Source organism: Epinephelus lanceolatus, chromosome 11 (assembly GCF_041903045.1).
Source record: "Epinephelus lanceolatus isolate andai-2023 chromosome 11, ASM4190304v1, whole genome shotgun sequence".
NCBI lineage: Eukaryota > Metazoa > Chordata > Actinopteri > Perciformes > Serranidae > Epinephelus > Epinephelus lanceolatus.
The window spans coordinates 30087446-30115294 of NC_135744.1; the positions used below are offsets into that span (position 1 = coordinate 30087446).

The 27849-nt window shown below is 41.7% G+C and overlaps 1 protein-coding gene and 1 long non-coding RNA gene across 3 annotated transcripts; one reads left to right on the forward strand and one right to left on the reverse strand.

Moving 5' to 3' along the window:
• Window positions 1-5812: 5812 nt before the first annotated feature.
• LOC117264542 (uncharacterized) lies at window positions 5813-23530 on the reverse strand. Its single transcript, XR_004502320.2, has 3 exons — window positions 23420-23530; window positions 20145-20174; window positions 5813-5890 (listed from the first exon to the last, which is right to left on the reverse strand). It is a non-coding gene; the product is annotated as an uncharacterized LOC117264542 (long non-coding RNA).
• On the forward strand, window positions 13487-27729 carry sertm1 (serine rich and transmembrane domain containing 1). 2 transcript variants are annotated; one of them, XM_033638562.2, is made up of 2 exons: window positions 13487-13626; window positions 26828-27729. In XM_033638562.2, the coding sequence occupies exon 2, from the start codon at window positions 26833-26835 to the stop codon at window positions 27172-27174; it is 342 nt and encodes a 113-aa protein (XP_033494453.1). In that variant the 5' UTR covers window positions 13487-13626; window positions 26828-26832; the 3' UTR covers window positions 27175-27729. The 2 variants fall into 2 exon arrangements, with proteins under 2 accessions (XP_033494453.1, XP_078028622.1); XM_078172496.1 differs by having other exon boundaries at window positions 13511-13626; window positions 26832-27729.
• The last annotated feature ends 120 nt before the right edge of the window (window positions 27730-27849 follow it).

A 27849-nucleotide genomic window follows, 5' to 3' on the forward strand; every position in this document is an offset into this window, starting at 1 on the left:
ACAGTGGTTTCAAATCTGCCTTTCCATGCACAGATGGCTGCTGTCCTACACAACAGTGAATGGCTTACTCAATTTGTGAAGCCACTGTTGAGTTGCTACTCAAGTGGTAGATGAACATCTTAGGTTCCAGAAGATTCAAGCCTCAACTGGTGCAGAATCCACATTGTAATGTAATCATCTTCTTGTGCTCCAGCTTATTGCTTAAAATTGTCTGAGCGTGACTGATCACTGTGCAGCATCTACAAGTCTTTTTTCTGCTAGAAAATCTGCCTTTTCATGCTTGAAAATAAACCAAACTTTGCACAAAGATCCAGTGTCAATACTTCAGTGTGAAACCATCTGAGGCTTCTCACTTTGCACATAGCTCAACTAGTTAAACATCAGTTTTTCACTTATGAAGCAAATCAATCATTGTTAAAATAAATTACCAACATCTTCATGCTGTCTAGATCCAATATGTGTATTTTCAGATTTTTGTTTCGATAACTGAATTTTTTTACAGTGGTTTGAAATCTGCTTTTCCATGCATGGACGGCTGCTAAACCTGCACGTCTGGCTTAGTCAATTTGTGAAGCTACACATGAATTGTCACTGATTAATTAGCTCAGTGAGACAGAAATTGATTCTTAGTCTCAGAGGTTGTGAGTTCAAGCCTCAGCTGATGCTAAAGGCAGATTGTGTTGCTAAATTCCTAAATGTCTTCCAATTCTTCTGCTTGTTGCTCAGAATTGCCTAAAAATGCCCGGACCCGACCCATCGCTGCGCAGCAGCTATAATTATGATTATTATTTTAATAATTATAATTTCTTTTTATGTCATATATATGTCATATGTTCTATCTTAGGAGTGAGGGGTGAGTGTGGTACATGCTTGTGCAACTTGTTAAATGCTTAAAATCAGTAAAAATAAAAAAAATAAAAAAAATAATTTGCAATTTAATTTCTAATATGAATCAATAAAGGTTCTGTTTGGGCTACAGTTCTTGCTTGACTTCCTTAAGTACAAGTGATATATTAGGATTTTTAGAGCACTGTCCACATACTGAGACATTTTGGAAAGATTTGGAAAAATACTTGTACGACAAACTTAATGTCAACATAAAGCAACATAAAGGATATTGATATATTCTTCTGCTGCTCCCAGAATAACTGAAATTCATTGTGAATCTTTATATCATGTTTGGCTAAATTTTCCAATAAAATGAGATGATTCAGCAAAAAGCCAGTGTTGTGAATTTACCTTATTTCTGGAACAAAAATAATCTGAATATAATATTTTAAATTTATGAAATCCCTGCCAGTTAGAACACTTCCAGATTTTATTAGTAAAACATACATCTAGCCTTATTTTTTATTTTAAATGTATTTTTTTGTATCTGTTATTGGATAAATTAGAGATACTGTGCTTCTCCACCAGTAGTTAGGAGAAATGTTTTTATAAGACCTGGGAATCCTTTTTGTCTCATTTTCTAACACCCAAACAACATCAGCTCTCAATGTTTTTTTTAACTCAGCCCTTAACATAATACATTTTTAAAAAGTAAAACCTGACTCCATGGATGTTGCTATTCTGCATATTAAATTCTAGATATTGTGCCTTAGAAATACTAAAAAAATGGGGATAGGAGGAGGATGGGTGGGGGGTGGGAGGGAAGGGCTGTTGTTTCATTTAAGGTTTCAGGGTCATGTCTACTTTAGTTTGCTCTGCACACTGATGCATACTGTGTGGCCCTGTGGAATGTGTCTGCCCAACCCTGGCGTGTTTCAGTTTTGCTTGTTTGCTGTTGCTTAGTTTGTTTTTCCTTTTTGGAAACCTTGATTAAAATATTTTGAAATTAAATGAACCTGTCATTCATTTATTTATTTATTTTTATTAACTATAATTTGTCTTTCTTGTGCAAATTTTCCCAATAACTTCCCAATGTGATGCAGGACACATTCACTCTGCTACATGTTTGCGGTGTTTGAATAACAACACATAACGCAGTTTTGAGGTGTGGTGGTGGAACATGAGTCACTTTGGAGACACTGACCTGAGTAGAGCTTTTGTCACTGTGTCATGAAATAATGTATGGACTGCTGATAAGTTGTTGGACAAGAATGAAAGTGTCATGCTTGGAGTAGGTGCTGACATGTTGGCTTAAGAGAGAAGAGTTGGGTGTAAAGCTATAGGCTGGTTTACTGTTGGTGACGACAGAGACAGAGACTATATGGCCTGTTGCTTATGGACACAGATACTAGAACAATAAAGTGCCAATGCCATGTGAAAAACAGTCACTCCTAAACAGTATTTAGTAGAATCTGCTGGTTGAAATATCTGTTCAGTATGCCTAAATGATTGGGAAAAGATGTGTTAAAATTCAAATGTATAGTACTATAGCAGTGTGTGTGGAAGCTGTATTTTGCATCTGTGATGTAGAAATGAAGCAGTGTACAAGAGAGGCAATTTCCTCCCTTGCTGTGAGAGAGATTGGGCAGTTTTTTTAATTTTACACAGCTACCCATTAGATTTAATACCTGACACTTGTTTACGACCTCAGCAATAACAACACCTCACACCTTCTCTGCTTCTCATCACAATGCTTCAAACTGTCTCATATCTCCACAACTACAAAACCAAACCTTATTAAGCCAGGCGACAAAACGACTGCTTGTTTAAGCGGGGTGCTATAAATTCATATTTATGTCCTGTCTGTTTCACAGGAGCGTAGCCGCTGCTTGTCTCTGTCTCCAAGATTTCTGTAGCGAGGATGAAAGCAATGCTGCTTCTGGCTAAATGCCTTCCTGACAGTTTTGTCCTCAGCTCAGGTTAAACTGTGAACTGGATTATTTACTGTACTTGTCACTGCTGTTTGCTTTGTTGTTGCTGTTGCAGCAGCTGTGTGGTTATATCCAACGTCAGAGAAGTGGCAATGATTTTCTGTTCCCAAGATAGGTACAGATAGGAGCAGAATAGAAAACCAAGATCAACAGAGGATAACATACTGACATCTATAGTAGATAACAGGGCAATCTATCATCCTGTGGACCTGCTCACACACCAGTTAGACTGCAAGTATTAACACAGATAGAGAGGGGTGTAAACCCTCCATAGACAGTATATGTAGAAATGTGATTTACACAGTTGATTTAAAAACAATATGATATATAGAAGACATTTGAGGAGTAAAACATTCATGTTGGACAAAAAGTCTGTACTGTATGGAAAGCTGCTGACTGCCTGCAGGTTCTACACTGTCCATCAGATGGCAGGCTTTGTCTGATGTTTTTCATCTGCAGTAAATTTAAGCAGACTTTTGACATGCTGTTATGTCAAATAACCATTTTAGGGCTTGTCAAATTATGCAACCATAGATGCGAAGTCTTATCATTAGGCTACAACCCCAAAAAGTCTTATAACAGGAATAAGTTTGGATACATTTATAATTCATCGTATGACATTGTGACCTTGTTACATCTTATTTTACAAATTAGCACAGACCGTTTGCTCACTCAAACTTCTCGGGGTAAGAGATGGTGCAAAGCAGTGAAATATTCAGCTGATGACTCAAAGTAGCTTGTGTATTTATTTGCCTGCAAACCAAGCGGATGTTTAGAGTTGCCTGAAATTATTATTGCTATGATGCTGATCATTAATATCATATCTTAGTCACAGATAGAACTATAGGCAGTAAACTAAAGAGTCAGGAGTGGGAGTTTGGGAGGACCCAGGAGCATTAACCACAGTGTTGTCATGCCGCTGCTGCTGCTGCTGCTGAGCAGCTCCAGTGGAGCAACAGGGGATTACGGTTTCCAATTTGCAATCTTTTGGTCACAAGGCTGCCTCTTGAACCTTCAGCCAACCCTCACTCCCATACTTTCCCGACAGCTGGGCTCCTTTATTTATCACTGAACAATGATCTACCCTCCTCATTCGACCAAAGCGGTATGTTTCACCTCTAACTGAATGTGACAATCCTATTTTTTATAGGGGTATTAGAGCCAGGCATAAAAGACAAAAAATGAAAATTTTTATTAATGGCATTTTCAGATTAAAGTCAAAATGTTAAGAATAAACCTGACATTTTAAGATTTAAGAATTCAAGAATATAATCAAAAGACAAGTATTTAAAAGCCTCTACAAAACACCTTGTGTTTCACTACTGTGAAGTAGTGAAACTGTGCTTCAGAATCAACTTTTGTAACCAGAAATTACAGGAAATCATTTCTCTTTCAGCACATAAACACCGTGTAGTCGTGTGTATTGGGAATTTGTCGAGATTGTGCTGAAAATTGCGTCTTTTCAAGAGAAACCACATGAAGTTGAAAGATGTGGCTGCAATTGTGCAAACTGAAATAGCTGGTAATGGACAGATCAAAGGTTAACGATGGTTACACCTGTGTGCAATACAGAATCGAGGTGTTGCATCACAAGACAGTTTGATGGACCAGACGAGGACTTTATTCTTGACATGGTATTTTCAACCTTGTTCTCAGCATTTCGACTTGCTCTTGAAATGCAAAATAAAAAACCTTCCTCCATGATTTATTTTTCTTAGGCTTGGCACTAATGGTGAAAGATGAACTTTATTCTCGACATTTTCGAAATGCAAACTACAACGCATTTTCCTTATGTCTTGCCCTTATACTCCTCCATAGGATTTAGCTGTATCTTAAGTCTTACCCAGATATGTTGACTTGAGTGTTTCAGTCCATCGTTGTGGAAATTTTCCTAGTGATACACCAAAGTTCAGAGTTACCCCCAGAAGGTTTTGGCTGAGGAATAAAACTAATAGGCAGGGTGCCACCATTTGCCATAATTTTTGCCAGATTAAAACACTTCCATCGCCTTCACCCGCAATGCAAAACTACAATAAAGCCTAAACTGTGTGAAAGACAAAAAAGTAACTGCTTTGTAATCTCTAACACCTTCAAAACTACATGATAAAGACTGAAGAGATTTTGACAAACAAATCCTTTAGAATAGAAAAGGCCACTTTAATAAGGCTAATATGAAAACGTATTTTTAAGAACATATCGGCTGTAATCAGTTTTGCTATTTACCAGGCAAACATCAAGACTCAAGAGCATATTTCATTTCAAGTAAATTTAATTTTGACAAGATTATATCTGCTGTAATCTGCACTGGAGTTCATACAGTCAAAGATAATGAAGTCATTTTTTCCACAAACCTACTGAATCTTTTTTTCTAATTCAGCTGCTGTTCTTCAGGTGCTTAGCGCACGTTTTCACAACCCATGTGTAGTTTATCATTTGTGTGAAATTTCACAGTTTGTGAAGCTGAGACAGATATCAATACAAGTTGCCCCAAGTGCCAAGACAAGGTGCAGTGAGTCATTTTCTCTCTGACAGATAAGATGCATTGGAACTTTGTTCTACCGCAAAACCGATTAAATATCCTCACCTATTTGGTCCAGTAGAGATGAGAGATATGGTGGCCTGCTGTGGCTATTTTCTTCTCTCAAAATAAAATCAATATTTTTCACACTGCGCTGAAAGGAGAGACTGAGGAAACACACAAATGCACACATTCATACTCACACACACACAAACATGGCACCTGCTTGGGGGACACAAAGTCTCTCTGCCTTCCTGTGACTTTTATCCCTCTTCCTCATTTCCGTTCAGTTCCTCAGCAGATGCAGATTGCTTATGACAGATAGCATTGGGCTGCTGCCATTTCATTAATGTGATGTATTGCTGGTGACAGGCTTGGGCCAGATGGGTTTGGAGAGAGGGGGCGGGGGGGTGTTGAGCGCCACTTTTAAAATGCTGTGCCATCCAGGAAAATCCTTCCAGCTGGGGACGGACACATCTCATCTCTCAGCAGCACCCTCATCCAGTGGTGTTACCCCTGCTGGGAGGGATCACAGCTGAGATTGTCTCTCACCCTGAGTACGAGCACAGAAAAAAAAAAAACATTCAGAAAACACGAGACAAGCTACTAACCTGCAGGATAAAGAGATGAAAAGGCAACATAATCTGCTGAGGTTTATCCATGTTCAACGGGCATTTTCCCGTTGCCTTTTGCAGGAAGAGAAGCCGATTAAATAATCATGATTCAATCCACATTTAAGAATCACAGCCAATGTCAATTCTCAGTTATCTCTTTATCTTCTTAGCTTTTCTCATTTTACCCACAATCCTCCACTTCCCATTATTCCACTGACATGACTACTCAAAGAGAGAGGGAGTAATTATCCAGCCAGGTTAGTAAGGGGTTGCAGAAAAAAACAGCATTAGAATAAAGATAGGTATTTAGCTGACTGCAGCTTTTGGGAGTGAGTCTATGTTCCCTCAGCCATAAATTCTCTCAGCCATGTGTTCCCTAAATCCTATGGTCCCTCAGCCCTCTGTTCCCTCAGATCTATGTTTATTCACCCCTATGTTTTCTCAGATCAGTACCTCTGTCTATGAGGTAATGTTTTTGTCCCTGTGATAACAGGGACGAAAACCTTGCCTAATTATGGAATGGCTGGCCCTGATTCTGAGGAAACATGGGGCAGAGGGAACATCAGGCCTAATTTGGGATGAAAAAAAGTGTGTGAGGGAACACAGGGCTGGGGGCGTTGCAACTTTTGGGAGCGTGTTTGTGTTTCCCCAGCCCTATGTTCCATCAGCCCTGATTTCTATCAGCCCTATGACCCCTCAATCCCTGTGTTATCTAAGCCCTACATTCACTCAAACCCATTTCCCTCAATTCTGTTCCTTCAACCCAATATTTTTCTGAGTATATGTTCCCTCAGCCCTCTGTTCCCTCAGCTCTATGTTCCTTTAACCCTATGTTCCCCTAGCCCTATGATATGATATGTATACGTTGTCTGTCCCCTCAGCCTTATATTGTCTTAACCCTATTTTCCCTAGTCCTGTTCCCTCAATCCACTGTTCTCTTAACCATGTTCTCTTAGCCCACTGTTCCCTCAGCTCTTTGTTCCCTCAGCCCTATGTTCCTTCAACCCTATGTTTCCATAAACCTATGTTCCTTCAGCCCTATGTATCCTTAGCCCAATGTTCCCTCAGCTGTCTGTTCCCCCCACCCTATATTGTCTCGGCCCTATGTTCCCTCAATCCAATGTTCTCCTAACCATATATTCCCTTAGCCCTCTGTTTCCTCAACCCTATATTGCTTCAACCCTATGTCCCCTTAGACCAGTGTTTCCTCAGCTGTCAGTTTGCTTAGACTTATTTTGTCTCAGCCCTGTGTTCCCTCAACCCAGTTTTCCCTAGTCCTGTTCCCTCAATCCAATGTTCTCCTAACCATATGTTCCCTTATCCCTCTGTTCCGTTAGCTCTTTGTTTTCTCAGTCCTGTTCCATTAACCCTATGTTCCCTCAGGCTTATGTTCCCTTAGTCCACTGTTCCCTCAGCTGTCTGTTCCCTTCGCCCTATTTCCTCAGAACTATATTCCTTCAACCCTAGATTTGCTCAGATCAGTACCTCTGTCAATGAGATAATGTCTTCATCCCTGTCATCCCTCTGATGCTGAGGGAACATGGGCTGAGGGAAGATATGGCGTAGTTTGGGATGGAAAAAAGTTCATGAGGGAACACAGGACTGAGGACAATGCAATTTTTGGGAGTCTATGTTTCCCAAACCCTATGTTCCCAAACCCATTTTTTCCTCAGCCCTATGTTCCCTCAAACCTATTTTCCCCGCAATCCTGTTCCTTCAATCCAATATTCTTTGAGTCTATGTTCCATCAGCCCTCTGTTTCCTCAGAACTATGGTCCCTCAGCCCTTTGTTCTCTGAGCGCTCTGTTCCCTCAGCTCTATGTTCCCCTAGCCCAATGTTCCTTCAGCTGTCTGTTCCCTTAAGCTGATATTGTCTCAGCCCTGTTGCCTCAATCCTAATTCCCCTAGCCATGTCCCCTAAATCCTGTGTTTTCCTAACCATGTTTCCTTAGCCCTCTGTTCCCTAAACCCAATGTTCCTTAAATTGTATGTTCCCCAGCCCTGTTTTCCCTCAGCCCTATGTTCCCTTAGCCCATTGTTCCCTCAGCCTTATCTTCCCTCAGAATCAAGTTGCCTCAGCCCTATGTTTCCTCAGATTTGTACCTCTGACAATGAGATAATGTTTTCATCACTGTAATAACTGGGGCAACCCAAATGGAACGCCAGGCACTGATGCTGAGGGAACATAGGTCCTAATTTGGGATGGAAAAAAGTTCATGAGGGAACATGGAGCGAAGGGCACATAGAGCCTAACTAGAATGGAAAAAGATCATAGATGCTAAGAGAGCATAAGGCTGACCCCCAGCTTCTATTGTCAGCTCATGGTGATTAAACTTTAACTACTGCCTGTTCCCATGGAGAGATGACCGTACACTGATTGGTCATCTTTGTATTCAGCTCTCTATCTGTTATGTACTGTATGTGTTTGTAGGCTACATAAAACAATGCAAACGCCCCATGGAAAAGGTCTTAAACTAAACACTGCTACAAAGATGGGTCATGTTAGGTTGAGGACCAATTAGCAGCATTTATTGGCTCTAAAAGAGGGCTGGCAATCAGCACTTTGATATCCAAGTTTTCAAAGCAACATGAGACAAGTAACAGAACTCCAAAGACTCCAAAATCATCTGCGCTAAGCAGCAGGGGCATCAGTGAAGTAAAAACTGCAAAATAATTTAATATGCAGAGGGGAAGAGTTTCAGAACTGACAAACACCAACAAAGTACATCAAATATGAGGAGTAGTGATCACAAGTTAAAAATAACAGGCAATTTATCCATCAGGCAATTTATCCATCAGAAAATCTATCTATGTTCCACCTTGTCTGCTGTCTGGAGGTCAAATGTTTCACACAGTCTTTGTGCTATAATAATGCTTTATTTAATGATCCTCATGCGGATCAAAGGACCTTTTGTTGAAGAATATGATGTGAAAATTTAGTGCCAATCTCCTCCATTAAAAGGCCCGTCACTGTAATGAGCCAGGGGCATGAAAAGAAAATGAGCTCTGAGAGAGGAGGGGGTGTGTGTGTCAAGAATGAGAGCTCTTACTGTAGATTTCTTATGATGGTGGAATAATTATGCTGCTCATGCCAGGATACTGCAATCCACACACACACACACACACACATATGCAGACAGAGCCAATCTACAACCAGAGGGCAACATTTTATAGACTATCACAGCATGTGGCAATAGCCATAATGATGCAACAAAGCTTTGATGAAAGTTTAATTGTTTACTTTCTGGGCTGCTTTGGATTTGGAATGAATAATGGGAAGATGGTGTGAGCCGGGGAGAAAGGAATACTCAGTGATTGACTGAAATGTAAAAAGGTACAAACTGACTCCGTAATTATGCATGAAAGACAAAAGGTTGTAGCTTTTGTCCTTGTATCCTCTTTACCTTTTATGGCCAACTTGTGCATCAAATAGCGGCCCGTCTCTCCATGCCTTAGTCATGGTACGTATGAATTATGAATGTCTGAAGAGTAAGGGGGTTTTTTTATTTGCAATTTAAGGGCCCCAAATCTTTTGGTGCACTAAATTATTCATATATTCAAATGAATCTGACTTTGAGGACATTTTTCCCTTTCTTCTCTTCTTTCATGAATTTAGAGTGTATACCCTTCAGAGGGATCGGGCAAAATTGCCCAGACTATTAGCAGTAAAGGTTTTAGTAGAGCAGTGATTTCGGTCCACGTTTGGGCGTCTTGCTCAGACATGTGTTTTTGTACATGGGTGTTGTCGTTTATGCCCTTTTCACCATGGTGCCAATATCATATTTCCATCTCTCTCATTGTTATTCTGGACAAGTACGAGCCTGTCAGGCTCCTGTCCTGTGTGTGTGTCTATGTGTGAGTGTGCCACTGTTATGCTTCACTATGTCTTCTCTGCTCCGTGCCGTCGGAGATCTGTGGAGCTCTTTTTGATTGGCATGACGCTGCCATGAGACGAAAAGCTAGAGCGTAGTCAGCGCATATTTACTGACTAATGTCTGATCTGCAAAATCTTTGGAAACCAAACCGAACATCACAAATAACTCTGCACATCTTGGAGACATGGACAAAATATAGTCTGTTTTCCTGAGATTAGGGATGCAAACATGCCTTCTCCTACAATAAGGAGAAGACAAGTGAAACAGTTAGCTTTCCTGTGTTCATCAAAGTCTTGAGTTGTGCTCTGGTGGGCTCCTCTCACAGCAGGGAACTTTGCAAATTGCTGCAGATTACTAGAGATGTAAAGCATATCTGCTAGTGCATCTACAATACCCAGAACTTCTAACATATTCGCAACTAATATCTTGACACTTTCCTGTCTGTTATCTAAGAGTCTAAAGTTGTTCCCCCGAGTTTTGCAGAATAAGCTTGTCAAATCCCCAAACATACATACACATACACACACTCTTAAGCCCAAAATAGTCCCTGAATGCATTTGCACCCCCCTCATTTCTGCACGTCTCCCCCTCATTAACATGCAGTGCAGACACTGGTGTCCTCACAAGGGCAGTGTTAGGATGGCATGGAGTCAGAACAGGCTGGGATATCAGGGAATGACACGGAATTGGCGGCCACGCCTTCTGGGATTAGTGACAAAAACCAGCTGAGGCCAAAGCTCTTATCTCCATCCTTCAGTCCTCTCTTTCCGTCTCTCTCTCTCTCACACACACACACACACACACAAGCACTCGAGTTTGCACAGACACAAGCACATGTAGTCACACAGACATAATTAGCTTTGCCAAACACATTCCCTCTTTAGGAAACTAAAGAACTGTGTGAATATGACGATTCCCTGTGATAGGTTTAGAAATGGCCTTGCAGGGTGTGATTAGTAGAGTGGAGGTCAGAGGAAATAATTATTTGAATAATTAAATGATGTTCCTTTCCTCTGTCCTTGGTTTCTCCCTCAACACTGTCAACACAAGCGAAGCTGCCTACAGCATCTCATTAAAAATATTTATCAACATATTTTTTTTTCCTTTGGGTGGTTCCGATTAAGAAAATATTCACAAACGGATATAGCCTACGCTCATCAGATGAATCCCAGACCTGTCATATTTTTTGTGTGAAGTACACATGAATACCAGTCATGTGATGTGAGCTGGATTCGGATGTGGGATAAAGTCATCTTCCTCTCATCTCTACTCTCTCTGTTCTCCAGTGCTGCGATTCCCCTCTGGTGCCTGTGTCAGCGGGCAGATGGCGGAGGACAGAGGCATCTGTGAGAGAGGAGGTGCCTTTCCCCCTTCACAGAGCCGGGACAGGTGTCATCTGACACATGATTAACACCTTCATGAATATGATTAAGGTGCTAACAAGCTTATATATGAGATTCAGGGTCACACGCAAAATCTATTTTAGATCAGAAGAGACCGAACTTGGAGTGAAGCACTTTAAAGGGGTTGGTTCAACTTAATAACCAAAACATATTTTCTCAACTTGAACATGTTTCCATTAAAGCATTCTGTGAATTCCCCAAAGTAAATTGAGTGCTGTTTCTGGTAAAAGATCTCATTGTTGACTTTTTAGTCATGCTAGGGACACAGCTTCAGGGACGGTAATGTCTGCCAGTCAGAGGGTCCACCATTTGGGTGAAATATCCCCATACTCAACAATTATGCATGCTAACATGCTAAACTAAGACGGTGAACATGGTAAACTCATAGATATATTGTAAGAACTACATACTAGACCCCATTACAGTGCCAATTCAGTCCAGTGAGAATTGCTAGCCTGGAGCATACCTCAAACAGGTTTCTAGCTTCCAGGTTTATTTCCACAGTATGCTGCAAACTGACTATGCACAGTAGTGTTGCTCTGCCCCTAAACTTTATATTGTGATGATGTCACAGAATTTAAAATCACTTTTCTCAGCTCAAGAACAAGTTTTACAAATATAAAACCTCCATGGATCAAAAGTCAGAATAGAAAGAATCATAACTGACCGTGTCTGCAGTTTGAGATGTCTTGTCAACAGTTTTACAGACGTCTCTTATGATCTATGGAGAAATTGCTTTTTGGGCTGCTGCAATACAAGCACATGTCACCACACAGACATAATTCTCTTTGCCAAACATATTCCCTCTTTAGGAAAATAAAGAATTGTGTGAAAGCAAGGCTGAGCTGCATTCCTGGGGGCCCGGGTAAACATCAACATGCTAACACTGACTATTAGCATGCTGACCATAGCATTAAGCCCAAAGCACCACTTTGCCTACAGTATGTACAGCTTCTCGGAGCCAGTAGCCTTATTTAAATACAATCAGTCCTATCAGTACCATAAATTTCACCTCCACTGTAATGGGCTAGTGGCAGACGCAATGAAAACTGTCCAAATGAATCCCAAACTACCTGCTTTGCATGATACCCCCAAAGCTGAGTGAGAAAATATTTTGTTTTAAATTTACGTGAACTGATCCTCTAATGAGGAGTCCATAATGTTGGGTCATACTCTGCTTTTTGCTCACATAACAGTTTGACCTCTGACAAATAATCGCCTCTATTTCACTGACTGATGAATCTCAGACATCCTTTATTCCCCGAAAAAGTATGAAGAGCATTATCATTTCATTATCATCCCCTAATTTGTTTCAGCATGTGTTTATTTTCAATCTGTATAAAAAGACGTAAGCACTTTTACAGAGCAGATGTGTTTAGCTGCTGATAAGAGCCATACTGTTAAGAGGAGGGGATCAGAGGAAGAGGAAGAGAGGGAAGTCAAAATGAAAGCTTTAGGATGAAGAGAGGCGAGAAGCTCTGCGCCGAGAAACTGAGAGGTGTTAAAGTCGCTTCCTTTCTTCTCTCAACGCCCTTTCTCATTCATCTGCCGATTTGGGGTCTCATCTGAGCTGTATACAGTCTATCAGCATGACGGCAGCTGGTTATTGCTCACCACTGGATACTGTCTACTGACGCAGTTTGCTGAGAGCAGAGAGCGAGGCCGTGTCCCCCACACAAATACTAAAGAGATGTCGAGAAAAAAAAGGGTGCGTGGGAGGATGTACATATAATGACAAATATTGACTTATTGGACAATTATCAAATCATTTATCTGGTTGTACGTCTATTGATGTAGCCATTTTTCTGCCCATGTTCAGTAACTATTGAGCAGCTTGTGTAATGTGAGGAGTATTCACTCAAAGAAAATGAGAGACAAAAGACACAAGAATAGGCTTGACTGTTAATGGGATCATTATTGAAAGGTGATGAGCAGCAGAGAGAGAAGTGGGAGGGCAGAGACGGAGGGAGTCACAACAGAGAGAGGGGATAGGATTAGAGCGAGCACTGCTCCCTCTCTCCTCTTCTCTCTTTTCTTCTCTCTTCAGCACTTCTCAAATAAAAAAAAAAAACATAATTCATTAGTTACAGCCTCTCAGTTACAGACCTTGTGTATGCGTGTGTTCCCTTTTGAAAGTGAGCTCATTCATAGAGAGGATCCACATCTACTCTACTCCGGCTGTAGTGCCTGTGTTGTGTGTGTCTGAGTGTGTGTGTGTGTCACACTGAATGACAGAGAGAGAGGGGGAGAGGTAGAGAGCGGACAGCCTCACAAGAAAGATCTCAGGGGCAACAGATCTGGTTTGCACGGCTGAAAACACCAAACACAACGGGATGGATTTCTGCACGACGTGAACGTGAGCGAGGAACACCTGCCTCACACATTAAAAAAACACAGGTCTGTAACTTTTCCTTTTTTGTCTGCTTTTGATGCTTCGGGGCATGCTGGTTTATGAAGTGTTTCAAATTGTTTTTAAGAGGGAGACAGAACGAGGACGGTGTTAATCTGTTCTGTGAGAGGGGATTCCTGCTGAATACAAAGCGCTATTATTCACCTCAAATGTATCTGCTGCTTTTTCAGTTGCCAGCAACTTTATTCAGTGTGTTATCACTGCCTGCAGAGCAGTCGTGAGAGGACAAGCGTTGTTACAGACAGGGATGGAAAACGAAGACATAAAGCGAAGATGAAACAGTAATATGAAGGAGGAGAAGGACATAAATGTTCCATGAGACTTGGAGGAAAGAATAATCTTGGTGGGGGAAGAATTCACGTGTACGTTCATTCACCAGCTTGGGGAATAAGCGGGCTTCCTATGTGGCAGTTGAGAAAAAGAGGGAAGGAGTGAGTGATGAGTGAAGCAATTGTGCCCCCAGACTGAAGCAAAAAAAGGGGACATTAAAAAAGTGTCCTTTCAGCGCAATGCGAACAAGAGCAGGGTTTGTTTGTGTTTAAAATGAAGTATGACTCATCAGAAAAAAAGAGAGGGAGAATGAGCTGCATACAATCAGCATCAAATGTATTGGCAACTGCACTCAGAAGTATCTGGAGTAATTAACAGATATGAGAACGAGGTGTAAAAATACAATTCATCACAGGCACACACACACACACACACACACACACACACTCACACACTCAGACATCAAAGCAAAAGAGCTCATTATCTACACTGGCCACTGACCAAAATATCTTCCAATACTTCCCATTCGTAATGATCACTATTTCTCAGGTTCTCACTCGTGTTATCTTTCTGCCCGATTATAAAAAGCCATTTGCACCCCCTTTAAGATCTCATTACAATCTAAGCTTGTGAAATCCTCCTTCATGCACTGAATATCTCAGATAACGGCTCAACAGTGGTGCTCGACCCCTGGTGGAGCTTCGAGTGCACTCAGGTGCGGCGTGAGATTTTTATCATTCAAATGTAAAAGCAATGAATAAAAACATTAGTTTATTGTTTTGCGGATTCATTCAGATTACACCTGCTTCTAAATTTGCAGTCTTCATTGACACACATTGCTTGTATTTATATTTGTGCAAATTCTTTTAAGGGACATAATTATCAAGAAAATACTGAATCTATGCAAACTGCAGAGAAGCTGAGTGGTGTCTTGTTCAAAAAAAAAAAAAAAAAGAAGTAGGAAAATGGCTGAGAGCTTCTGATGCATATTGAAGCATCACTTTCTTCATACTTTCATCATTCCTGCATATCTCTGACCCCTAAGTGGGTTATCTGTGGAATTTGGGGCCGCAGAGGTGATTTGGAATTCATGTGGTTGAGCCTCAGGTCTGTTTTCAGCCGATCTGGCTCGGCATATGAAATATATGTTTGAAATTCAGGCTAAGTTTATCTCCTGGCAATCTGTTGTTTGAGCTGGAATTGTGTGTCTGTGTATGTGCACATATGTGAATCAATAGAAATCCCTGCTATTGTCTCAGCTTGTCTGTCGGGCATTTGGTATGACTACACTATAGAAACATGCATGCATGCACACACACACAAAAGACTATGGCCCAAATGCCATGACATTTTGCCACACTTCGATCTTGTCCATTATTCATGAAGTGAAGAGCTAACACCAGATCTGAACAAAACAACAGAGTGTGTTTATCTGGAAGGCGAATGGTTTAGTAAATATTTGCATATGCTGCACGCATGCATGTTAAAAATGCCAATAATGGCCAGCGCTGTTTTCTGTCACTGAAAAAAAATTAAATTTAAAAAACAAAACAAAAACAAAAACAGACTGACATGAATCTTGAGAATAAAGATAAAAATTTGAAAAGATTAAATGTGTTTTAGCTCTACCAAATACTAATACATTACAATATAATCACTAAAAAAACAATAACTGCTATGTTTTATGACTTTACTGCCATACTATTAAAGCTGGTTGATCACGCTCTGACATTTCAAACCCATTTAGAGCATAAAATTGCAAAGGCGTGTACAGCCATTGTCGTTTAAATAAAACAAATGTCTGGCAGTCTTAAAAACCAGCGCAAAAGACATTATACTAATACAGATAAGACATTAAACTGTGCATAATATACAAGACAACAGGAGCACAGGATATTTATGTGGACAATCTGTCATTAGATAAGGCAAACTGTGCCAAGTATACACTGAACACTGACAGTGAGGAAGATTATAAGGAGATGAGGAGGAAATGAAAGAGGATGGAGGGTGAGGAACAGATTGAGAAAGTGGAGCAGAGGAAGCTTCACGGCACAATGTCTCAGGAGGAGTTTTGCTCAACATACTCCACCAGCAGAGGATGAGATAGTTTGAAGAGTGACTTGCAGAGATTGTGCAGCTCCGAGAGGAGTTTGATCAGGACAAAAGGGAGCTGTGGGAGTCAAGGCTCGCTGTCACCGATACAGGCTGGTGGTGGACGAAACACATGCTTAAGTCAAAACTGAACCATCAAAGTTGGAGCGGGGTGAGAAGAGAGTTTTGGAACTCGGGTAGAGAAATGTTCTCAAGGCAGCCTGGTTTGAAGGGTGTGCAGCAGAGATAGCCAAGGCTATACAGAATACATTAAAAGCGCTTGACGTAGCCGAGAGGGCAATGCTGACATTGAAAAAGCAGACATATATAATCAGAAAAAAAAGTCATAGCTGCGAGTGAAAAGGAAGAGCATTTCTGCAAGGGCCCATTGATGAGCTCCGGGCTGGAAGACTCAGGAGGAAATAGGAGAATGAGGAGGCTGAAAGGCAGAACTGTCTCAAAATGCCTGAACTCCACATAGCCCTGACAGGGAATGAGGGAGAGATACTACTTCTATGTTAAATTGTTAAAGAAGGGCAGAGATGTGAGCTAAGTCAAGTGAAGGCATTCAAAATGTGCTGTCCAGTCTGATGGAAAGGCACTGACCCTTGAAGACCTGTCAGGCTGTTGCCCCATACCTCCTCAGAGGAGTAGCTACCAGCAGCTTCCATTATCCTGGACCAGCAGTCCAACAGAGTAAAGGGCATATCAGCTCAGAGGGAAGTGACGGAGCAGCCGAGATCACACCTGAGTGAGTTTCCTTTCCTCTGAGAGAGAAAGAATGACAGCAGGAAGAGCAAGCGGTGGCTGTGCATAGTTTCTATTTAACTTTAAAAACTGGTGAGCAAAAACAGCATCCATAACAGGGCTTCAGAGCCACCAGAGGAGCTCCATGTCAGACCTGAACTCTTTGGTTTCATTGATAATGGCTTTACTTGCTCATAGCTCCCACAGACCCCACTGATGGACGTGTAAAAATAACAGCATAAACTGCACATTATTTACAGATTTTTGTCACATTTTTTCCATCTGACTTCAATAAAACCCAACACGTAAGGGTTTTTAATAACTATTGAAGTGGTAACTAAACCTTTTTGCCACAAGCTGAGCTTCCACATCTGATGACAACACATTCTCACTCTCAACTCGTCAAATACCATCTCTTGTTCAGTGGCCTTAAAAGTCAAACTAAAACGCTCCAGGTACCCCTCCAGTGTCAGTTTTGGACATTCTGGGACAGTGTGTTAATTCACACTTGCTACGTGTATTGCGTCTTTTCAAAATAAACTTCAGTTTTCACAAGAGATGTACAGTTTCCGCTCGTTAAATGCATGCTGTCTCTTTTCAAAATAAACTTAGAACGTTTTTTTTTTTGGTTTACTTTTCTTTGGTTTCGGCAACCAAAGCATGTAGTTTGGTTTAGAAAAAAACATGATGCTGTAGCTTAAAAAAAAGTACACTTGGTACTTGCGTAACGTTATATCAAGTGACATACGTCATTCTGCGCTTATTAGCACACTATGATGTTATTAAAATAATTTGATTGACTTTTGGTTTCACAAGGGAAACAAACAGCAGTTGCCAGGTGAAAGTCCAGTTTGTTTGGCCAGTCCACCTCCATTCACACCAAACTTTTGCAGACTTTCTCGCTCTTGATGCTAGGACATAGGGCTGCTTGATTATGGAAAAAATCATAATCACAATTATTTTGGTCAAAACTGAAATCACGATTATGCAAACGATTATGCGGTGCACGTTATGACTTATTTACACGACCGCATGTCATTTCTGTCTCCACATGGTCGCGTGTTTACAATTACAATTCTCCTCTGCTCTCTGTATCGTGCACGGCAGAGGTCGGCCCTGATGTGCGCACGCACGCACGCACGCACGCACGCACACACACACACACACACACACACACACACACACACACACACACACACACACACACACACAGACCAACCTCTCTCGCTCTCCCTCTGCCATTTTCCGCACGCTGTTTTTGAAATCTTCGGCGATCACCTGCCACTCACATTATTCGATTTCACATACTTGACTGGCTTGTGGAGTGAATAGAGGAGAGGAGGGGAGGGGGCAGTATTGCGCACGCGTGGCTTCCGGGTGCGTTTGATTTTGCAACACAAGACAATGAGAGTAAACTGACAAGAAGTGCATAATCTTTTTATGTCGATTATTTTGTTTTCATAATCGTTGAAGGCCCAAATCGTAATCTAGATTAAAATTCGATTAATCGAGCAGCCCTACTAGGGCAGTTGCTCCAAGCATCAAAAAAATTCTGCCACCCAGTGTGTCTCATACCCTGTGTGTGTCGGTGTCTGACACTGAGGGCCGCTGGCAAAGCGTCAGTATGTAACAAGTTGGAAGCGAGACCGGGTTATTTTAAAAGCAATCCTCACAAAATTAGGGACAAGTCATTAGGGGTTAAGAGACAGCTGAAAGCCAGATTCTTGTTACGGAGACTGAAGAACAAGTGAGATTACAGCTCAGTGGGGGAGAGATAAAAATAAAGCAGAAAGAAATAAAAATCAAGTCCATCTTCAAGAGCCAGCAATTTATTCTCTCAGTCTCAGAAAAGAAATGTAGGGAAGCTTAGCTGGCCAAAGAGCTGACCAAAGTCACGCTCATCTTTGGGATGTGGAGAGAACCTTGCCTGATACTGTATCAGACAGAAGTGTCACCTCGTCACACTCTGTTTCCATCCTCAGTCTGACACTGCCTCCAGTCTAACTGATTTCAGTGGAGGAGGGGCATTTGATTTTCCCTAATCAATCACTAGAGACCAACATATCCACCTAAATCTAATGTCATTTTAAGTCGACACTGCTGCGCAGCAATGTCGATGTACTGGTTTTGCCATGGTTTTCAGAGTGGAACAGAGTGAAGTAAGAACAAATTCAGGCGATATTGAGAAAACATTTTGATTTAGAGCAGCTTCGATAGGGGTGTTTATCCTATCTATAGCAGTCATCATCGCTGTTATAACTCCTCATTGGTTCCGGTGCAGAGTGACAACAGCTTGACAACAGTGTTAGACCGCCAGGGTGCTGATTGGCTTATCAATAGTCCACCCGTGGTGCTGATTGGATCAATGGATTGTCAACAGAGGAAACTGCTGCTCCATTTCACGGTGTCAGATAAATCAGTCAGCCCGATGGAGTGGGCAGATTCAAAGGTATGGACCCAGGCAATAAACAATCAGCATGGAGAGTGAAGATCAGCTGGCGACTGCATCTAGCTGAACGAGCAGCGAGCAAAGCATGACTGCAGAAAAAAACATCTTGAAGAGAAATAAAACCCATCACATTCAGAGGAAAGACTGAGATCAAGATCATTGATGACATGACCTGAAAATCATTTTGCTGCCCTCCAGTGGTTTAACTTCTCGCCCTGCTGTGGTAATATAGAATTGTACTCCCAAGTGTGGTCAGTACACTGTGACATCACTGTTAGGTGTCGTTATAGGTGCAACAAAGTTCAACAATGACTGAAGCCAAGCCATTTTCAGCATTTATATAATTTCACTCAATAAAGACGCATCATTTTCCCAGTCAGCCCTTGGTGTTCTCTGTAGTACGCTTGTAGCTATCCCAAAGGAAAATAACTACCAGTATTCATTTAACGTAGGCGGGGGTGTGTGTGTGTGTGTGTGTGTGCGTGCAAGCGTGTGTTTGACCTCTTCAGCCTCAGCGGGACTGCATGGCCTGCCCTCTTAAAGTAGATTAGCCTGAAAAAGAACTGTACGTACATTGTTGCCTGGATACAAAAAGCATCATTAAGCCCAATTATCAGCCACTTTAGCTCACAATGAACAAGCTTCATCACAGATTTGAAAACAACATATCATTAATGACAGCAACCTATACAAAGTGGGAGAGAGTAGGAGGGGAACGACAGGGGAAGGACGGTGGATAAGATGACGACAAGGTGGCAGGGTAGAGGAAATGAGGGCAGAGGGATGTAGAATGAGCGAGCAGGCGGGGGTTCGGTGTCACAGTCATGGACATTTCTGACAGGCACATGACTGATGGACAATTTTGGAATTTGGAGTTACAAAATAACAGGGGCTCATTTTCTTTGCCACTATCAATGATTAAAACTTTTAATGAAAATGTTAATATACCTGAAATCCAGATGGTCAGATGAGTGCAGCCTGAGGATGACAAAAGACAGATATAAAAGATAAATAGTTAAAGGACAGAAAGAGAAGGCAAGGGCAATGCATGTGAAGTGATCAATACTTCAACTCTGAAAATCTGCAGCAAGAAAGAGACTGTACAAGTCAACAAAAGTGACAAGACACTTTTTCATTGGGCTGGGAAGACCACTGGGAGGATTTGATAAAGAAAACAGAGTTGGGGCAAGAGAGCAAGCAATCATAGCGAGAGAGAGAGCAGCCGAACTCTTCTCTCCTCATTATGCTGTGTATCTCCCTGAAGGTACAGTGGGCCGTAAATTAAAGAGAGCAGAGTTCTTGTCAGCTGTATCATCCAGAGAGAGACAAACGGAGAGAATAAAAGAGAGCGAATAAGTGAAGACGAAAAGAGTTTGGGGACAGAGTGGCTTGCTTAAGCTTCAAAAGCGACATTGCTCAATAGAAGATTAAGAAAAGTTTGTACCAACATTGACAAGTGTTAAAGGCTCAGAATGAACTGTTGGGTCCAAACTTTATATTATTATTATTTTTTGCTGTGACTAGGGCTGGGCAATAAATGGATATTATACATAGACTATATAAATAATGCACGTAGCTACTGTGACGTCACCCATTGGTTTGTGGAGTGTTGTTTTGACCGTCGCCATCATAATTTTTTGGAGATAGAGGTGACCATATTTGGGCACGAGACTGGCGCTGACATGTGTCCATACTGCATCTGCATCCACAATCAATAATATTGTTTATGCAAAAGTCCAAAAACCAGATAAAACATATACTCCAATAAACATATTTTCACACCTTTCGATTTGGTGGTAAGGGGAGTGTTAAGGGAAATGTAACTTCAATTGCTGGAGGACCCCTGGCTTTTTGCACCTCTTACTGTTGTAAAAGCGTGTTAGACATTTTAGGAAAAGGCTCAATACTGTCTGACACCCACTTTCACATTTTTAAAACCTTTCTTCTATTTGTGAAAAAGCAAAAAAAAGGGGACATGTCACTTTGTTTTTCACATGGTGACCACATTAAACCAGGTCCAGATAAAAAAATAGATGTTTAGAGTTGTCAAATCAGGACTAGATTATCCCAGAGAGGCAGAAGGCTGATACAAGCACAGTTTGAGACTTGTAAAACCTTTATTCTTTTTGTGAAAATGCAAAAAAAGGGAGATTTCACTGCATTTTTCACACATAAACCACACTGAACTAGGTCCAGATTAAAAATCACTATTTAGACTTGTCAAATCTGGACTAGATGATCCCAGAGAGGCTAAAAATTCTTTAAAACAGTTTCAGATTTGTGAAATCTTTCTTTATTTGTCCATCCATCCATTCATTCATTTTCAGCTGCTTATCCGAAACCGGATTGGAACCACCTCAACTGCCCCCTTTTGACACGAAGGAGCAGCAGCTCTACTCCGAGCTCCTTCCATATGTCCAAGCTCCTTACCGTGTCTCTGAAACTCATTTCAGCCACTTGAATCCGCAACCTTATTTTTTCCAGTCATTACCCATAACTCATGATCATAGGTGAGAGTTGGGACGTAGATGGACCAGTACATCAAAAGCTTTGCCTTATCTATTTGTGAAAGTGCAAAAGGGGGCATTTCACTGTGTTTTCACATGTAGACCACATTGAACGAGCTCCAGATCAAAAACCTCTGTATTAAGACTTGTCAAATCTGGATGCGATTATCCAAGAAAGGCTTTCACATGTAGACCACATAATCTAGTCCAGATGTGACAACTCTAAGTATAGCTGTTTTTCATCTGGACCTGGTTCAATGTGGTCTACCTGTGAAAAATGCAGTGAAATCCTTTTTTGCTAGCCTGGAAATCCAGACCCAAATCTAGAAAGATTTAGGGTCTGGCTATGAGTAATGCAAATGGCCCAACTCGAGGGACGGCACCAAGCATGCATTTGAAAATACCACTGCACGCAATTGGATAACACTACGACCAATCAGAACAACACACGGGGTGACGTATCCAGAGCGCTACCAGCGGAGCTAACTGGTAGATTAGACTCTTGCCGTCAGCAAAACAGCAAAAACGTCCTTCTTGCAAAGGAAAGACTCGAGCACCATCTTCTGTTCCTCTTTTAGAGAAAAAGCCAAGTCTAACTCGTTCATTGTAGCAGCCAAGGCCGTTTCAAACAACTGGTGTTCATCCGTAGCCATCTTGCAGTGTCTACTGACTGATTCCGGACTTCGTCGTCGCAGCGCTGTCGTCATCTGTTTAGCTCGCCTCTGGTCCGCCTATATCAGATACACCAATGTGATTGGTGCAGCTCGGCTCCATGGGCATGGGTAGTCTGGGGCCGTTTAGTGGCCATTTTGGTAAGGAACCGGAACCAGGGCGAGAGACAGGATCCAGAATTCGATGGATGCCTTTGCGTCAAAATAAAAGCACCAAGGGGGGGAAGAGAGAGGAAAACTGTGTGATGCTCACCATGTAGCATGCTCTATCAACCACAACAACAACAACCACAACAACAACAATATGGTACTAAAACGGAGATGGGAATCGATGGTGCGCCAGAATTTAAAGTTTTACTTTGGTGAATTTGGTGAATTCCGGATCCGCTCTCTGGACCGGAACCAGAATCCAGACAAAATTCAGAGTGAATGGAAACCAGGCTCTTCGCCGTACGTGAAGAGCCTGGTGACTTGAGGCTAGGGCAGGGGTAATGAGCATCATTACTGATTGCCAGAGTGACTCGCTGAGCAAATTCAAATTGTGCTCTCGCGAGAACTCTGGATTTCCAGGGTAACTGTTACTTTTATGCTATTCACAAATTATAATTTTATAAATGTGACAGCGACGAGGCCTTACCAAGGTGCAAGGATTGGTCATTGAGCAATGAAAGTTGCCTTTCCCTTAACTCTTCCCTTAACTCTTCCCTTAACTGCTGAAGCGGAAGCTACGAATCACAGGCGAACTTCAGCGTTGTTAAATACACATTGTTTACATGTCACATTAAACGTTAAATAACACCAAACAAACTACTACTACTACTTCTACCAGTAGTAGTGGCTGGTCTACTACGGGCTTAAACGAATCCAACTGGCCATTCATAAATGATAACTTTGCTAGCCAGTGCTAATCTCTAATGCTAGCTTCCAGGCCATAGACGTATCCCAGCCTAGTATATACACTCAAATTCACAGCGTTATTTCCGCCCCGTACAAATGTGTGTAGTGTTTACAAAAGCAGATAACAGTTCCACGGCAGTAGTCTTACCTGTACAAAGCATATTTGTGAGAATAGTCAGCAACACCATGGCATTCAGTCAACATGAACTAAAGTGAAATAAAGCACTTAACTGTGTACGGCTGTTAATGTTGTGACACTGATCACATTTGGCTCAGTGTTTTCTAAACCAGCTGTTGTCCCACAGTAACTTCCTGCTCTGTCAAATGTACTGAAATTGTACATTTAAGGGACTGTGCTTTATTTATCAGAGTAGAGGGGTGGTGAGGGTGTGACTTTGTTTTTAAATATCATGACCTTACCTACTGATATTTTTCCGTGAGCCTTCCTCAGTGACTGGGGGAAAATGCATCCCCCTCCCTTCACATAAATAACCTGGATGAGATTGGTGTGATTTAGATTTTTTTTTTTTTTAGAAAAATGCCTATAAAATCCAGTTGTGCATTTAGTAGTTTTAGGGGTATTTAAAACACTAAATACAAAATGCAACCATTTAAAGTAGAATGTCCCTCTCTCCCCAACGTTTAAAAATTAGGCTATTTGAAGTGCCTCCGTTGTTTATTAGTTCAATTCAATACAACTTAATTTATCCCTAAGGAATTTCTTGTGCCAGAAAATGCTTAAATTACAGTAACACAAAATACAATTTGAACCCTCACAAACTTGTAACGATCAAAACAACCAATGGGTTCCCTGAGTCAAGGTGACACACTGGGCCCAGTTTTAAAAACAAAAGAATATTAAATATCAGTCAAAATATACAATAAAATATAAGAATATATACTCACCAGCCACTTTATTAGGTACACCTGTTCAACTGCTCTGCGAATAGCTATTAGCCAGTCACTTGGCCAATCTAATCTAATCTAATCTAATCAACACAGTGCATTTAGGCATGTAGACATGGTCAAGATGACCTAATGAAGTTCAAACCGAGCATCAGAATGAGGAAGACAGGTCATTTACTGTAAGTGACTTTGAACATGGCATGGTTGTTGGTGCCAGACGGGCTGGTCTGAGTATTTCAGAAACTGTTGATCAGAGGATGGTTAGAAAAAGAGAAGATATCCAGTGGGCAGCAGTTGAAAGCAGTGAAAATGTCTTGATGCCAGACGTCAGAGGAGAATGGCCAGACTGGTTCAAGATCATAAAGGCAACAGTAACTCAAATAACCACTCATTACAACCAAGGTACGTAGAAGACCATCTCTGAACCAAATGTCGAGGCTTGTAGCAGATGGGCCTCAGCAGCAGAAGACCACATTGGAAGATTGGAAAAACGTTGCCTGGTCTGATGAGTCTGGATTTCTGCTGCCACATTCAGATGGTAGGGTCAGAATTTGGTGTAAACAACACTAAAGCATGGATCCATCCTGCCTTGTATCAATGGTTCAGGCTGGTGGTGGTGGTGTAATGGTGTGGGGGATATTTTCTTGGCACACTTTGGTCCCCTTAGTACCAACTGAGCATGGTTTAAACACCACAGCCTTCCTGAGTGTTGTTGCTGACCGTGTCCATCCCTTTATGACCACAGTGTACCCATCTTCTGATGGCTACTTCCAGCAGGATAACGCACCATGTCACAAAGCTCAAATCTGTACTGAAATGGCCTCCACAGTCACCAGATCTCAGTCCAATAGAGCACCTTTGGGATGTGGTGAAACGGGAGATTCTCATCATGGATGTGCAGCCAACAAATCTGCAGCAACTGTGTGATGCTATCATGTCAATATGGACCAAAATCTCTGAGGAATGTTTCCAGTTCTGTATTGAATCTATGCCACTAAACATTAAAGCAGCTGTGAAGGCAAAAGGGGGTCTAACATGGTACTAGCAAGGTGTACCTAATAAAGTGGCTGGTGAGTGTATACAGTGTATAAAGTGTTTTTCCACTCCTTTCCCTCTCATAAATAAAAAGCAGTCCCTAACCCTTAAGGGGCCACACATACAGTTACTGTGCTGCATCTCATCTCAAGGAGAAGGTACAGTTAATATAGTTTACTCCACTCCCCTGAGTATAATGGGACCAGGCACACATATGGTCCATGGTGAAATGCATGACAATGAAATGGAGGGGAAGGAGCAAAGAGCACACATCAATGTGAGGGAAAGAGCGTGTGCTGACCCCTTGCTTTCATTCTGGTCACGGTCAATCATTCCTGCCTTTGAAGTGTCTTTCTCCACTGTCATAGATCAAGCTAAGACACAAGGCGGGTCTAACCCAAATATAAAACAGCCTCATTTTACCTTTGTCTCTCAGCAACACAAAGACAGTGAATGTTTCTACACTACAGTGCTCCGTCACATCTTGCAGTCAGTTTTGTGCCATGCAGTAATTTGCAGTGGAACATTATTAGCAGTATTAATATGCAGTGGAGGAGGGTTGGCTCTCAGCTGTCTTTGTGAAAGCTGATTATGAGGAGTTTAATTTCATCAGATAAGGATGCCTTCGTTTATGAGCACACAGGGCTCCAGGCACCGAGTCTGACAGGCATTCAATGAGACAAGCACTCCCCCTGCTGTTACTGTTCATTATGGGCTGGTCAGTGTCGCTCCTTCGATCTGTCAGGCTCCCAGACAGCCATGTTTAATATGATGACCACAAAAGACCAGCACCCATAGGACTTTTAATATATTTTTTTTGGCTAGCCTGAAATTCAACCTTGATTTATACATGCTCAAATTACTTTTACTGATCAGGCAACAGTTCTGCAGCCCCCAACTTCCAAAAATCATTCTGTTTATAGTGAAATATCCCGTTTAATACTTTGTCTATGAACATGTAGTGGTAGTATATTGCATAATTTTGTGTAATTTATGCAGCTTTAATTCATGAGTGCACCTCTTTGCTTAATGCTGCAAATACATGCAAATATCTCCAAGTTATTTATTTACAACTTAAAATGTCCTTAGCCTGGAAAAAAATATTTTCAGTAATTTATTTTTGCATCTTAATGGCAGATGGGCAAGGTTAACCATCTAGGGCGATGCAATAAAATATCTTTTGTCAATAATAGTTTTGTATTTGCAAGTCAATTTGGTGTTTCTTAATTTTCCTGAACCCTCTATGCGGCGCTCCAAGAGGGCAAAAAAAATGGTAATTATTTGCAACTGTTATTTGATAGAAGTCTGTTCTGCATCTAGGGACTCTTCAAGTAAATTGTTGGACCTGAATCAGAACTGCAGAAGTGCTCTCTGTCTCACTCTTAATCTCAGCCAAAGCTGAGGATGTGTGTGAAAGCTCTTGTGTCAGCAAGCATCTGCCATGCTGAAGTGTCCCGGAGGGAGAAAATAAATCTGTGGCAGCTTCAGCAGACAAAAGAGAATTTCTCCTACAGGCCATTTAAATTATGGATGTTGAAGTGTTTCTCTGTTGTCTCAAAGTAATTCTCACTCATCTTTTATTTTTTGTCCCCTGCAAATCTGTGCCAAACACCAGCCAGGATGTCAGGGATGGACATCCTGCTGGTGGACCATAATGAGACTGGAATCTCTCCAGTAGACAATGGGACCTTCCTCCGCTTCTCCCCGACCTCTGCTTCCACCTCGGCAGCCGCCTCCTCACCGGGACGTCCGGGCAACGTTTACGTCTACGTGTGGCTCTTCCTCGGCCTGCTGGTGTTCCTGCTGACGCTGCTCATCATCTCCCTCCACAGGCTGAAGAACATCATCTCCTCCTCCTCGTCTGTCCCCGACTGCAGCAGCGAGGGAGGGAGCTCCTTCACAAACATGGAGATCTGTAGCATCTCGTCTCAGAGGTCCACCATCTCCTCACTGTCCACCTGAGGGGGAGATAGGACGGAGCACATACAGACACATCTGGCCGTGTGCATCTCCTCGTGCATGCATGCTTACACGCAAATAGCAGGCAAGCATGCACACACACAAAGCACGTGGAGGCTCAGCACCTCCTCACTGTGACATACAAACACAAAAACGCTCTATTTCAGCCTGTAAGAAGCTGACAGCACGAAATTACTGTTCACTCCACGCATGCATATTCTAATCCCGACGGTCCGGTGAGTCTGGTGTGTCCATGCAATTTCCACAGGCACAGGGGAAATATAGCTCACAGTGAGATGAGGAGGTCCTGGGGGTGAGAGTCACTGAACCCTTCTGAGCCTTATTTCAACGATGAAGACAAATGAACCTGAGAAACTGCTCTCCCTGTGCAGGAACTATTATCTTTCCTCTGTTTTGTAAAGTCCATTTCTTGTACTGTACTTGTCATATTTACTGTGGAGCAAATAATATCCAAGTTTGCACAGCATGTGTCATAATGTCTGTAGACTGCATTGCAGAATCAGAATTACAATAATATTAAAGAGCATTCCTTTGTACAGAAATGCATGCTTATGTCTCAGTTGTTCAGACAGGTTAGGATGATGTAACCTACTTTAAAAACTGTACACATGCTTAATTGCTTCGTGATTCCCCTGGGGAGAGGGCACAGCACAAGAC

Coding starts and splice junctions, on each gene's coding strand:
- sertm1 (XM_033638562.2), top strand. CDS start 26,833: ATGTCAGGGATGGACATCCTGCTGGTGGACCATAATGAGACTGGAATC.